The sequence below is a fragment of the Talpa europaea genome, assembly GCF_964194135.1.
Source record: "Talpa europaea genome assembly, chromosome: X".
NCBI classification, from domain to species: domain Eukaryota; kingdom Metazoa; phylum Chordata; class Mammalia; order Eulipotyphla; family Talpidae; genus Talpa; species Talpa europaea.
The window spans coordinates 61644635-61660141 of record NC_140081.1 but is presented as its reverse complement, the minus strand read 5'-3'; the positions used below and the strand labels follow the sequence as shown (position 1 = coordinate 61660141).

Here is a 15507-nt window from a genome sequence, read left to right as displayed (position 1 = left end):
CAGTTTCAGGAAATATTCATGGGAAACACTTACCCAGTGTGTTCAGCAGCAATCAGGCCATTGATGATGATGTAGAAGTTTATTAGAACACAAAGAGAGGAATTACCTACAAGTCATTCTAGATTACTGGCTAACAGAAGCCAAATGCCTCATAAGCAGAAATTCATTGGATAGCATGCATTTACTATATGTTGGCTGCCAGAAGTTTAAGCACTTGAGCCCAAACTTCCTATTAGACCCTCCCCAGCATGCGGGCCACCCACCAGTTGCAAGGCATGATGACACGACATATAACCCGCCCTCCCTGGTAACAATATGGATACGGGTAGTAACCCAGTAAAGGTTCACAGACGCGGCGGCAGTAGCGGTTGCCTCGACGGCAGTAAATACAACAATAACCTCTCTCATCCAGCATGGGGTCAAATTCTATTCCATTTTCAGTCTGAAAGAAGAAGAAGCCAGTGTTGGAGGGGAAACTTCTCTAGGGAAAGAGCCACCAAACAGGGGAGGATTGTAAAACTATATGATCTGGGGACTGGTAAGACATTAAACTCCTTAGCGTGATCACGGAGATACATCAATCAAGATCAAGACTGATTTTGAATGAACCTGCTGGGAATTCCAAGTATCTTAAATATGTTTTGTGCAAACCACGACCATTCATCCAATGACCGTGATTTGAGGAGTAGTGAGTTTGGTGAGGGCTCATAGTTTTTCCTCTGAACTGAGTAACATGAACATAACTCACATAGTCATTTATTGGAAGGTCTTCCTCACTTGCTTGTCTGGTGTGACGGGTCTTCTCCACTTTCACTTGGGGGACCACCCACTGCTCATTTTGTTCAATGCCTTTTTTTTCATTGGTAGGAAAGTGAAGATCTTCACCATCCTCCTCAAAGTCTTGCAACTCCGAAACTAAGAAAACACATACCAAGTTGTATTTTTCACCAAGCTGCATATACTCTGCAAATGTTTCTGAAAAAAGAACTTGGGGGTGTAGTACTGGGGGGGGGTTTCATTTTCATTGTGTCTTCTCACTGCCATCATTTAGGTATACATGAACAACTTTTCCATGCTCCTTCAGTTGATATTTTATGGAGATTTTCTATAACAAATCTGACTCTTCCCTCCCCCCCCCCACCCACACACACAACACACACAGACCCCTTTTTGGCTATTTGGCTTTAAACACTTACTGCTTTGCCTTGTGAAGAGACTAAAATAAAAACTAAAGACAGATGACATCTGTGTCTCCCACAATGATTTACCCACAGTAGGTGTTCAATAAATAGTTCTTAGATTTGTTGCAGTGCCCACTGTCCACCTTCCTCTTCCCATTCTTTCTTGTCTTAAATTTTCTTTACCTTTCTATTTAGAAATAATCTTAGATTTAGAAAAGAGTTATAAAGATAAATTCAGAGTTCCTGTATACCTTCACCCAGTCTCCCCTAATGTTAGCATCTCACATAATTATGGTACAATATTATCAAAATTAAGAAATTAACAATGATACAATATCATTAACTAAAACTTCAGACTTAGCTCAGATTTTGTCGGATTTCCACTACTGTCCTTTAGAAAAGGGATGCCAAGGCAGTTCTAGCTTCCAATTCAACACCACATGGTATTTAGTTGCCTTTTTAAGGTGAGAGAGTGACACCAGATGCCTGCTTGGGTGGGAACAGCAACTTTTGGGTAATATAGTAATCTGTGCTGCTGAGAATGAAATCTGTATTAGCTGGGCAGCATAAGACATCCAGAGATTTTTGCCTTCTCTGTGGGTGCCTGGAAGTTGAGAACTGGGAATCTTCTTGCCTCTAGCCCTCAGGTTCTTTTACGGTGATTTTTAAAACAGCCATGGAGACATTTGTATTGCAGCAACTGTCTTATCTTTTGGGGAAATGACACCATTTGACATAGAGAATCTATCTTGGGACAACAAAGCATTGTTTTGACTCTTAGCTCCTCTGTTTTGGGTTGGGCCCACCACTGGTTTGAGCAATAGTCTGGTATCCTGACTGCAATGAATACAGATGTGCAAAGAAAGACAGATTAGGGTTTTTGCTATCACTAGTCACATTAAGGTGGTGTTACCTTTGCTGGGATATTTAAAAGCCTGTCAGCATTAATTTATCTGATTTATAACTTGGCTGTGAAAAATTTTCTCCTCACTGGCAGTCAGCATTTACAGTTTCATCTAAGAAGATATAAGCTGATCATTTGTTTTCCTAGAAATGTAGTCTCTGAATGCTGGGAACATTAACCTGTTACTGACTTGAAGGGAGAAGGAGGAAGAGGAAGAAGAGGGAGGGGAGAGAGAGGGGGAGGAGAAAGTCTTACCTGCTATTAGAGTGGGGTTGATCCAATACATGGTCACATTATCACAAATTTCCAAAATTTTAGAATTTTTAAGAAAGTCTCGGTTTTCAATAGGCTTTTCTGCTGGGACCCAAATCACTGACTGTTCAAAGAAAGTGGTGGTAATTTCTTCATTCTGAAAGAGAAAAGTACATCAGGTGGATTTAGGCAGAGAAATTAATAAAATGAGTGAGACTTTATTGGATACTTAAAACTGATCTATTTTGAGTTTGAGTAACACTTCCAATCCCAAGGCTGCCAATGAGCTAGCTCTGTGCTTTGCATGTAGAAGGCACCCTTGGGAGAGTGAAGGATTGATTCCTCCCCTCTTGGGTTTAACAGTAAGGCTGTTCACTGAAACAGTTACCATTTCCTTTAAAGTCAGGAAGGCTCCCCATCATTTCTGGGCCTCCCACTGGGCCATTATATTTTAATCTGGGCTTCTGGAACTCTGAGTTATTTACAAATTTTTCCTCTCTTTAAATGGATCTTGTGAGTGACTGCCTTGTTTTAGGTTTACAGCAAAGGCTGCAAACAGTATTTGATTTCAAGCTGAAGAAATCCAAACTGATGAAATCAATTAAATAGAAACCAAACATAATGTTTTAGTTTTACAAGATTAGTCTGTTAAAGGTAGCTGGTTGTAGTACAAAAGATGTCATCTTTTGTTTTAAAGTCAGGTCTCCAGCTGATGACTTCACTGGCTATAGCCTCATTTTTATTCCTTTCATTCTAGATGCTTAGAGTTTGTCTTCCATGCTTTTCCTTTACATGGCTTTTCTTTTATTGTCAGGAACAGAACCATCTCTTCTGGAAGCAGTTGTCTTGTATACTTAATTCTTTCTTGTTTTTTGAGCTTCAATTTTTAATAAAATACTCTTAATAAAATATTTCCTTTTTTTCTTTCTAGCTTTATGATTTCTGTGTTTTGTTTATCCTCTGAAATATATTTTTCTATAATTCTATACCTACTCATTTACAACTCTTAAGTCTTAGTTCCTTTGCCCTTGAGTCTGTAAAGAAAGGGACTGTATAAAATGAGGTTGGTATGCTGACTAGCTTTGTTAGCAAAATCAGGGCTATTTATATACCTGCTCTGCATGTTTAGCATGCACAGACCATGGATACAGTGGTGCGGGAAGAAGAGATTAAGAGGGTTTTTTTTTTTTTCATTCCAGATCACGAATTTGTCTCATTAAAAAAAAAAAAATCTATAGCTTGAACTGAAAAAAAAAATAGGATTTCAATGGAGATAAAGTAATCTCACCCTAGCAAAGATAACTAATTGCATTATTTAAAAGGTTTGACAAAATTAATGAAAGAATAAATAAGGGTCAAAATGAGACTTGGTGGACCTATTGTGTCAGTTCAGTCCCTCAGTGCTGACTGCCCTTGCTCAATGCTTACATTATTTTCTGGGGAAAAAAAAAGGCAGCATAAGATATTAGATATAGCAGCTTTTTATCTTATTGATTATTCTCTCATCTTACCTCACCTACTAATATCTATAGTAATTCCTAATACCTGGAAATTGGTCTGTTCCTCAGCCACATCTACCTTATACTCATTAAAAAAGGTTCCCCAATTTTTCACTAGTATAGACCTTGGGGGAAGAGTTATGGAAATCTTTTCCTTTTCTTAGAAATTCTAGAAATAAAGGTCTGAAATTCTCTGGTCATGAGAAGACCAATAGCATGAAAAATTAATGTCTGTGTGAGTCAGTGACAGCTCTGAGGCTTGGGTCAGGGAAAGGAAAAAGGAAAAGAATTAAGAGGGAGAGAGTTGGGTGGGAGAGTAGTGGAAAAAAAGGGGGGGGAGAGAAAAAAAGACAAAGAGGTATTTATGGTACAGAGAGAGGCCCTGGTGCCACTGTCATAATCTCATTGTAGATTTGCCAATTAAACACTAAAGTAAAACAAAATAAGCATTGCTTCTTTCTGGCTACAGTGGGGGTTTGCTGCTACAATATGGCATTACCTAAGGTTCCCTCTTCTTCCTTCACTGAGACCGACACACTGTGATTACAGGCAGAATAGCAGGAAAAATAAAACCTCAAGGGCTTTATTGATGGGTGTATTTTAGGAATAGGATTATTCCATCTCCAACTAGCAGTAAGGGCTCCAGTGATTGCACTGGTACATTATGTTACCTGGCCCTGGCCTAGTAGTGTGTTTCTAGAGCGTTTCTATTGTATTGTAGTTTTCACCCACTCAGGTTTTGCCTTTTCCAGTGAGATTAAATGCAGATTATTCCATTAGTAAACCAGCATAAAATGGTCAACTGAATGAACTGAAATCTTTAAAACAGGTGAATGTCACAGTGTGATAAAAGTAGCAAAGATCCAGGTGGCCTTGGGACTTGTTTTAAAGGACTTCATCTTAGGAAGGATTGATTTGGTCCTTCTGGCTCACCCCTCTTACTAGGAATCTTTGATGTGGAAGCAAACGAACATAATGTTCATGGGTATCCAATGTAAAAGTATGAATTTTAGAGGCTTGAGTTCAAGATTCCAATCTGCTACTTACTGGCTGTGTGACCTTGGGTAAGTCACTTTTCAGTTCTGGGCCCCAGTTTCCTCATCTGAAAATGGGGATAATTATAGTACCTATCTGTAGGGTCATCACAAGAATCAAATGATAGTAAAGCATTTAGCACAATATCTGGCATATAGTTAGCACCCCCAAAATTATGGCACTTGCTACCATTATTTTTATTCTTACATACCTCATCTATTTCCTCTTCTGGTTCAGAAAATTCAGGAATCACTTTAATTTGAGTTTTGATGAAGCATTTCTGAAGACCTACAAAGTAGATGCCAGTGTATCCCTATAAAACAGACAAAGTTTGAAAAATAACAAATCTTCCTGAAATTGCCACATTTGAGAGACCGGCTGTGTCAGGGCCCCAGGTGAGGCAAAATGTGAATTCAAAGACAACGTTTTTGCCTTATAAATTAAACAGAGGCCCTGACTCAAAAATGCTAATACTTTAAGTGGGAAGCCTTCGGAGGGAAAGAGCCAGCTTACGTTTTTAAAGTCGTGTACTTCCAATGTCTCATCAGTGCCATTTCCACTTCGGAATATCTCAGTTCTGGTCACAGGATCGATTTCCATGTAAATCTTCTTCTTCTCTCCGTTGCTGTAGAAAGTGTGCTCCATGTCATATGTCTGGGAGAACAGAAGAAAACAAGCTCTAAGATGTTCAGTGTGTCTCTTCGTGAGACACTTTAATTGGGTCATATCTGGGGCACCTTCTCTTTCCAGCAGCTTTATAGTGAGGTGCCATCTCCACAGTTTGCCTTTGGGAATTCTCGAGATGAAAGTGAGGTACTTTTTGGCACTGGAGCTGAGATGGGGATCCCTTCAGAGCCAGTATTTTATATTTAAGCCAAGTTGCTGAGCTAATTACTAAGAATTCCAACAGTTTTCTTGGCAGCATCGACTAAACAGCAAATGATATTTTACAAACCAGTCTGTAAAGTATTTTTCCCTTGAGTTAAACAGAGGAATCACCTCCAACCTATGCTGCTTTAAGCACCACTTCCCTTTCCTACTGCTCAGGGGTTACTCCCTCAATCCCTGTGAGATTCACGGAGCCTGAGAAAGAGATTTGAACACATTTAGAATCATGAGGCATTGCTTTTTTTGTCACCTTATTTATTCAAGGGCTTGAATATCAGCTCTACAGTCTTGGAGTCCTCCCTTTTAGAAGCTGAAGACTGTACTCCTCGGCTAATATCAAGTAATCATCTTACCCTGCCCACCGTTGCTTCTTGTTTGCCCTTTAAACCTCAGAACATTTACAGTCTTCAACCTCGTCATTTACAGGCTAACCCATCTCAGTGTATTCTTGAGTTCTATTTTCCAAACCTGTTTCAGTTGACTTCAAGTTTTCTAGACTCTTCCACGTGTAGAATTCAACAACTGAGTCAGGTGGCCCCCACTAAATAATATGGGATGTCCCATGAAGAGTGCCTTGGAAAGGTTACTTATCAGGTCTCTCTAGGGGTTGAAACAAAACCCCAGATTTACTTCACTCTCAAAAAGAAATTATTCTTTTTCTTTTTCTTTCTTTTTTTTAAGTTTTATTTTTTTATTTGTACAATAGCTGGGGTACAGGCCAGAGGTGTGGGAGGGTACCGAGACAGAGTGGGGAGCAGAACAGGCAGACAGAACGAAAGCACTGCTGAGGGGAGCAGCGGGCCCCACAGGAGAGGTCCGCCCTGCCATGTGGGAATCTCCCTGGCCGGCCGGGAATCGAACCCTCACTCTGCAGAGGCTGTGAACAGCTTCACAGCGCTGTGCTCAACCCGCTGCGCTACTAGGAGGCCCCGAAATGATTCTTTTTCAAAGGATCAAGAGGACCAGTTCCATGGAGTTTTTCAGTATAGCAGTAAGCCTATTACCTATAACTGAGGACATATCTATTGCTTGCAGCAAATAATAAGTCCAAAGGAATTTGCTTCCTGTCACTAACTAGGCCAGGCCTGATGGAAGTTGATCTTATCCCTGTTGTTAATAAGCCCTTGGCTATCCTGTTTTTTCATAGTCATTTTTCCTCATGAAAAACCTTGGAAAATTAAAGCAGGTCATTTACATAACCAATGTTGCTTTCTAATGATATAGTTCCTAGTGGCAGCCTTTTAGAGCTTGTGCTGTGTTAGGCTGTTTCTTAATCTGCTGGTGTCCATGACTGTATGTTAGTTTAACCTGGTCAAATTTTCCCCAACTCAAGTAGAAAAACAAGTTGGAAGGGTTTGTAGAAACAATGTTACTTGAAGCATGCAAAGTCTCTGGAGTTGCTGAATAGGAAAACAGGAGACAGTGACATTAACTCTTTTTAACCAGACGGTGCCTTAAGCATGGTCGACACTTTGTTGAATAAGTTTACCTACCAAGGGTAACTTCTCATATTCCTAAAGAGAGATTTTGAACATGGGCAAGGCCATTTAAGAGACCATATTTTAAAAGGGGAAGGAAAACAGCATTTCGAATCTTTCAGCAACCACACAGTTAACCCAGGAAGTCTGGTCTGGTTTGTGACAGGTAGCAAATTCCTTTAGGCTTTTTATTTGCGTCTAGTTATAAATATGTCCTCAGTCCCAGCTCTGCAGCCAGCTTGAGTAACTTCTACCTATGGCAACAAATTGAGCTCTCAGCCAGCCTGACCTAAGTAGAGGAGAGAGGCATCTACTTCAGATCCAGTCTTGTCAGATCTCCCATCAGGGGGGGAATTTCTTTAGAAATACTATCCATTGTTGAGACAAATGTCCACAGGACTAGTCATTGGGGGGTGAGGGGGTGTTTGTTTCATCAGTTGCACCACTGATGGATTGTTGCATGGAAAAATGAGGTTAGAGACTAGGGGATGTTGGAACACTGCCTACCTGGGCAAAAGAGAAAATACAGGCTGTATTTTCAATCATTGGTAGAAGACTATGGAACCATACTGGTGACATTTAGAATTTCAGTGTGCTTCTGTGGAATGAGTTTTCCTGCACTCTTGGCAATGCACTTCACTTGGACACCTTGTTAGGTGAAAACTATTGGAAACTGCCAAGCTCAGCAGATCTTGATTATTTTCAACATTCCTTCAAAGAGTTTTGGTTTTCTGTTTGGTTGGTTGGTTTTGGTGAGAAGAAAGGGTTCGTGCTGATTGTACTTGTTAGCCAGCTCCTTGACTTTTGTTAACAATGGTAGGTTGCCTAAAACAGTGGGATCAAAATGACGTCAGTGACGTGTGAATCCTGGGAAGGAAGGGGTGAGGGTGGGGAGCTCTGTGTTCCTGCAGATGGAATTCTACTATCAAAGGTGTCCTTTTGGAAGAGGCTGTCCTTTGTCTAGGAAGAGGATGCCAGTGGCCCAGTTTGGACTGTCTGGGGATGGGTTTGAACAAACCCAGACATACTGTCTCGCCTGGGTCCCTGTGGAGCGCGCTGCCTGGGTAATGGCTCTGCAAGCTTCACTGGCCCATAAGAAGACTGAGCTCATACTTTTGGCCTCAGAAGTACTTTTCTCTCTACTAAACTCGCTGGTTTGGAGATGAGGGTGTTTCTGGAGATAAAGGAATAAATGATTTTGTCCTCTCTCAGCACAAACTAAAGCAGAGACAGGATGACGGGCCTGAGAAAGGTGTGAGTGAGCTCCCAGTAGCTCATCTTAGACTGTCCTCGACTCAGCTTTATTCCAGGAGCAACAGAGCAAGGACCGAGTCTGACGAAGAATACGCTTCTGCCAAACTGGCAAATAGGGACAGTTAATCTTTGGTGCTTCTAATTTCCCTTTTCTGTTCTTTTCATATCCTGTTCACTCTGTGCCCTCCTATTCCTCCCCTCTCATCCCACCTCCCTCTATCTTTTTGTCTCCTGTCTAGACATAAAGAAATTTTGTGGTGCTTCGGGTTCCTTATGTCAAAGAAGAAATCAATCTGACAAATGATTTCACGCTAAGATGTTAGCGATGGGTATTTGTCTGTTAAAAAAACAAAACCGAGTCCAGTATTTACTCAAAGAAATGAATTGCTAATGATGGGTTTAAGCACAGTGGCACAGAAAATAGGAGGTATTTAGGGGCTCAGGCGGATCTTTCCAGCACCACTCAATGGGTTCCTACTCCACCCACCCAGAAGGCTGGTCTTCACTATAAGAACCTGAACCCTGGAGAGGGACAGGGAAGCAGTGGAGTGGAATGTGACTCTGAAATGAAATGAGATGAATGTGTGGTTACGCCCAAGCAGTGAGAGATATAAAAAGACAACACAGACAAAACATGGAGAGCATGCAAACTCATTTCTCTTCCCTGCTCAGGAATTCTTTCTTCAGACACGTTATATCCTCCACTCAGGCAGCAAATGAGCCCTAACATCTCCTTTCACACTTTGCCCTGCTTTCTTGCCTCAATTTGTGGCAATCTCTGAGATCAGAAAAGAAAGCTTTTTATAAAGAGTCAAGCAACCTTAGACCTTAGTGTGATGGATCTGTTTTGGGGGCAAGTAGCTTTAGCCTGTCCTGAAAGGGATTTGAGGACATTTGGCTTAGGTTTGTTTTTTGAAGCCTGTGATAAATCTCGCTGCTCTTCTCTCCACCTTCATCCTTTACTGTCTGTTTATGAGCTACACTCTCCAAAGGTGAAATACATGCTCAGAATAGCTGGCTAGCAGGTGTCAGGCTGGAAGAAAGGGAAGGGAATTCATTGAACCAGATTATTACCAACCTAGCCTGTGGGAATTAAAGGACCTCTGGATATTTCTTTACCAAACACAGGGCAGACAGATTGTGTCTTATGCAAAGTTGGGCTTCTGCATCTTCAATCACCAGGTCTCAGCCCTGAAAAAAAATTGGCTTAAGCAGCACAGACATTCCTCTTTTTCAACAAGAAAAAACATTTCTTTCATCTACAAACTCAAGCTGGCTGGGAAATTTTCCCCTACCCACCACCACCCTGCCCCCCTCATTCTTAAAGACAGCTGAAGAATACTGGAAAAAATCCCTAGACCAGGTCCTAGTCTCAACCCTGCCCCTTGCAAGCTTGTGACTTGGAGCAAGTCACCAAATACCTCTGGAGGCTTAATTCCCATATTAATCTTGTGTCCCTTGCCAGATGCAATGTTGTGGAGTTGACAAAATCAATCCCACTCAGACATGGGCTGACACGTGTCTGGTTGACCAGGAGTCTGCCACTACCTGCTGATCCCCTGAGCTGCCTTCCCCTGCAGCCCCAGTCCCGCTCTCAACCCTGAAAGGACAGCTCCCTTTGAAGACCCAGCCTCTCCTAGCTGGTGCCACGAAGTTGCTCAGCAAATGCTGACTTAGGAGATTGAAGGGACTGAATAAGATGGCCATAGCAACGCTACATAATTGGTGGGAGCTGCCCCTGAGCAGCCGAGAGCTGCCCCTCGCCAGTCCAGGCCTGGTGAGCGTTTCTGAACAGAATGGACTTGGCTCCCATAATGGCTTTGGAGGAAAAGAAAAGGCAGCGAGTGCTCATATAAAAAATGCCGACGTGGCACCATCTGGTGAAGCTTAGTTCCCTGCTAAAGAGATTCCAGCTACAACTCCAACTTTTTCCCTGGGGGTATGAATACTTCTCCATACCCACACATACCCACCCAAGTGCTGTGTTGGAAAAGCCCAGGGCATCTGGGGAGGAAAGCTTATCACCTGTGGGCCTAGGAGAGGAGTGAAGAAAGTGGGTCTCTACCAATGCTAGCACTCGTGAAGCAGGCACGAAGAAAGCTGGATCCAAACTTAGCAAGAAAAAGTACTTTTTCTGCACAAGGATTCTCAGCCTAGAATGATATCGTATTCGCAGCCCTTAGTGGGACTGTTTGAATGGTCATCTGCGGTTGAGCTCAGGAGGATGGCAGCAGGATGCCCCCCATCCCTACCTCTTCTCATCTCATTCTGGTAATAGGGAGAAGTTGAGGGGGCATCTCCAGGAACCTGCCGATTGCTGTGTGGCTCTTAAGCGTTCTAATTTCCCGACAGCCCTAAAGTCACCAAGCAGTTCCCACACAGCAGGAAGAAGAGCATTTCAATAATAAAAATATTATTCTGCCTCATTCTACTAAGAATTGGAGGGCCTGGGCTACAAGGTCTGTGCTCTCTCTATGAACTACTGTTTCAGGGCTGGGTTTTTTTCTGATTTGTTTTCTCCATGGTGGATTAATTAGCTGGGGAGTTGGCTTCTAGTTGTTTCAAGTTAAGTGTGTAATACAGGGAGCTTTAAGCCAGCATGCTTCTCCAAGTAATCTGCTTCAAAGATCCCTGAGCAGTCACTGCCTGGAAGTGGAACCTCGTTGTGATGCTCTCTCAGAATCTCGGGAATGAATAGGTCCCTTCTGCTTGGTGATGAGAGCTGAATCTAGAGCTTAAAGGATGGGCTTCCATTCAGCAATAGTGGCTCCTGTGTGTAGCTGGGGGATGGGGGCCTGCAGCCTGAGTGGGAGTGCGGCAGCTCACCCAGAGTTAGTTCTCTTCGTTTTACTTTATCCCTGTGGGGTGGTGTGTGTGTGTGTGTGCGTGTGTATGTACACACATATACTCCTGCTTGAGGTGTATGAGAAGGAGTCAAGCATGGCAAGGGAAGGGGATTCTTGGTCCCCTTCTGGGATTAAGAATCTAGGTCTTTCGTGCACACCAAGGTGGGAGGCAATGGATGGACGGGGAGGACTTACTGGTTTGGAAATGTCAACACCAGATGTGCGATGTTAAATAAACACTTTATTATAAACAGATGCCAAAAAACAAAATTAAAAGGAAGTGTGGTGGAGGCTAGAGGAGCAAACACTAAAAGCTTAGAGGAAATGCCAGGACAGAAAACAAATGACTGCTGTGGATAAAGACGACAACATTGAAAGTTCTCTCCACCAGTGCTCCATAGTCCCCATAGGTCCCACAGGTCTGGAAAAGGAAAGTCCAGAAGTGTCTGTGTTTTAATCTGCTAAATGCTGTTTCTTGCAGGGCCATACACTTAAGAGGAGAGTCATTTTAATTTGTGCAAGATGCCCAGACCCTTTTCTTCTCCAAATTTCTCAAGGCTAATCTGACTATTCTTCTCTGCCCAGGATTAGTAAGTCAGCTCACAGGCAGCCTTAGTGACTGTCTCAGCCATTGGAAACTGAGGTGGTCTCTTGGGCCCTTTGTCTGGGACTTGAAGTTAATAGGAGACCGTGAAGCATCTATGTCTCCAGTTGGTTGTTAATTTGCAGTGGACCCAGCCTGGTCTCCTGGTGAAGGCTTGGACTGAACTGGCAGAAATATAAATTGCACCTCCCCATTGGAATGGAGAACAAGCAACCTTTGTTCGAAGTTGAAAAACCTGCCCAGGAGACACCCATTGTCTTTTCACCACGTGACTGCAACAAATTTGTTCATGTCTGAGAACTGTTTTGCTGAAAATGATATCCCAATATGGATTACTTTGTAAAATATTTAATTCTTTGATAAACTTTATTCAGTAGCATACCCCACCTCCTCTTCATGCACTGACTGCATTTTACTTTTTGTTTGAGGAATCATAGAATTCCTCCGTATAATCCATTAAAAAGAGAACTGGAGCAAGAGGCAAAGATGATAGAAAAAGGATGCAGAGTGACCCCTGGGCCCTGCTAGTGTGTTTGATGCCTTGCATGATAAAAGCAAGGCCCTCACCTAGTCTTTCACAATTATACTCTGGAAAATAGCATTGTAATTTAGAAAAACACATAACCTTTTCACAATAGCATTTCCAGTGCCAATGGCTACAATAAGCAAGAAAGGCCACCTGGTCCCTTATTTAGGCAAGCATGTATGGGTGGTCAAAAGGGCCAGCTACCTACCACACTCAGTTAAGTACATTATGGCCATGGAGAACAAAAGGGTTTATTGTCCTGTAACTCATCTGTAGTTGTTAAGAGAAGCCAAGATTCAATTTGTGGGCAGCCTGTCACTTTGGGAATTAGTTAAGTGGTAATAGAATTGGATAGGAATACATTTTGGCACTGATTCATTTGCTGTTTCCTTCCAGATCTCAATTGCTTTACCCACCTTGTTAGCCTGAACATAGCTTCTCCTGAAAGACATCTGAACAGTAAGTAGTTCAGAAGCAGGAGGGAGAGAGGGAGAGAGGTGAGAGAGAGAGAGGGAGAGAAGTTAACTATAGGCATTGACATACTTTCTGGGTCAAGGTATAAATAAAAAGGCAATCAAATTAGGTTGGTTTGCTCTTCATTCTCCCTCCTACTTAAACTTAGAAGTTAAATGTATTTACTCCTCTGGGAGTAAATGAAAGTGGGTATGGAAGCAGAAATGAAGATTCCACGGGTGATTATGCCTTATTTTTCTCTTTTCTTTTAGATACTTGTCCACTTGATTTTCTGTTTTTAACCTGTCCTTCCTCATCGATCTGTATCCTTTCCTCTCTGCTCCTATAGCTCCTTTGGCTCCTAATGGTCCATGCCAACCCATTTTCTTCTTGTTTCATCCTCCCTCCTGGATTTGTGCTTTTCCCTTCTGTTATTAAATAGAAATGAGTGTCTCATGACAATACATTAATAACAACAGCAACAACCACCCACACGAAGAGAGAAAATTGTGGCAAAGCCAAAAAAACCATCTTCACATCTTGTCGCTTGTGCATCTATTAATTCTCTTGCAAATAGAAATTGTTAGTACGAGGGGTCTGTGATGTCTATTGGATCACATCAAAACTTGCCCATTGCATATAAGCCCAGGAGTAACAATAACACTGAAGCACACTAATACCAACTACAACGACCTGTCAGGCTTCACTGAATGACCCTCATATCAGAAGTTTTCTGAGATACCTGTGATTAATGACTCGGTGTGGCTGTTTCTACCTGGTAGCGTTACTATCTCAGTGGGACAGTGATGACTGTGGCTGGCGAGGAGCTGAGAAGCTCTAGGCTGTTGTTTTTTTTTTTTAAAGTCATAAATAAATGTGAACTGAGGTATGAGAATTGCTCCTTTTGAAAAGGAGCTTGCTGCCTGTCCTCACAGCAGATGCATTAAGTCAGAAATATAATCCCTGAAAATCCTTTGCTCCCATTTCTGGTGGTTTCTCCTTATGTGGTGATATAATTACTTTCCCATCAGTTTCTGCCCAGGTAATTGAAAGAAACATGGAAAGTATTTTTTCTTACAGTAAAAATTGTGCTTCGTGGAGAAGTCTTAACTCCCTAAAGTCAAGTATTATAGAAGAATAGGTAATTCCACATCTTATCATTTTTTAACCAAAATACAGAAATCACATTTTTCCCTATGAAAATAATTGGACAAATAAAAGGGGGGTGGGAAATCTCGGTTCAGTTTTTCATACCATCAGCAAATAAACACAGGACGTAATGATTTTCATTTGCAGAGAAATAACACGGCAATCAGGAATTAAATGCAATCAAACTCAAACTAGAAGCATCAGGTAATAATGTGCATCTACTTACTTTTTTGGGAGTCTCCGGCCAGAAGTGTTTGCTCCCCCAAAACAGGACAATTAGAGTTAGGGCCAGGATACCCAGCACCAATCCACAAATCTTAAGTGACTTACATATCTTCTTGGATTTAAAAGCCTCTGCCTAAGTAAAGAACAGAGAGAATAAAACAATGCACAATAATCCTGAAAATAGCAAGCCATAATTCAGAGTCACTTTTGATTTTACTTTCTAATGCACACTTTGCAAGACAAGAAATCTGTGAAACCATGCTTCTGCTCAAAAGGAGAAAAAAATGAATCAACTTACATTTAGAATGTGACAGTCCTCACAGTTCTCTGGAGGATTCTTTGCCATGGTCTCTCAGCACACAGTACTCTTTCTCTGCTTTGAAAGGACTGAGAGACCACTGCTGAGGTGGAGTTGCAAGTGAGTCGGCTAACAGATGCCAGAGGAGAAGCTGAATTTATATGGCTCAAATATGTCATACCAGAGCCTGAGGGAACCCAGGGGGCTCCTGTGCTGCGATTTGTTACATAGATATACCCATATATGTATATAACTTCTGTGCACAGAATTCCATCCAGAATGGCAAAGACAGAAGGTTATAATGAAAACTATTGTCCTGGGGGTTGGCTTGGAAGGGGACCAAGCCTAGGACACATTGAAATGATTTTTCACTATGAACTTAAAATATCAGTTGCAACACATGCTGCACACTCCAGAAATAAGCAAACAATACAGAGAGGGGAATGAAGTCTTAATTTCAATTCCATTCGATTTAACAAATATTTATTGCAGGAATATTAAATGTCAGGCACTGTGCTTGGTATTGGAGATTGAGATGTGAGTAAGATATTCTTTTCTTTATTATGTTAAAGCCCTTTGAGGACTGAGATCAATATGTACTCAACTAATTTATAATTAAAACAGAATGGAAAAAAGGAGTAATTATAAACTTTTTCTCTTCATCCTATCTTTCTGACTGTTCTCCTCGCCGTGTTTCCCCTCCTCAGTCTGCTCCTTAATGTTGATATTCCTTATGATTCTATCCTTGATGATCTTCTCACTCTATGTACACTTCTCAGGTGAGCTCATCCACTTCCACAGTTTTCGATATCATCTATATGTCCTATAGATGGTCAGCCTCTTATTACTTAATATTCTCCTTCTATGCCTGACTTTGTCTTAATTTCCCCTTCTTATAAGACCTGTTAGATTGCA

At 41.7% G+C, this 15507-nt stretch overlaps 1 protein-coding gene across 1 annotated transcript; it reads right to left on the bottom strand.

Moving 5' to 3' along the window:
* Window positions 1–232: 232 nt before the first annotated feature.
* TNMD (tenomodulin) lies at window positions 233–14640 on the bottom strand (the record flags this gene model as incomplete). The annotated part of the gene is made up of 7 exons (XM_084258710.1): window positions 233–442; window positions 749–915; window positions 2341–2494; window positions 5083–5184; window positions 5385–5525; window positions 14296–14427; window positions 14593–14640. The coding sequence occupies 7 exons, from the start codon at window positions 14638–14640 to the stop codon at window positions 233–235; spliced, it is 954 nt and encodes a 317-aa protein (XP_084114836.1).
* Between the last annotated feature and the right edge of the window lie 867 nt (window positions 14641–15507).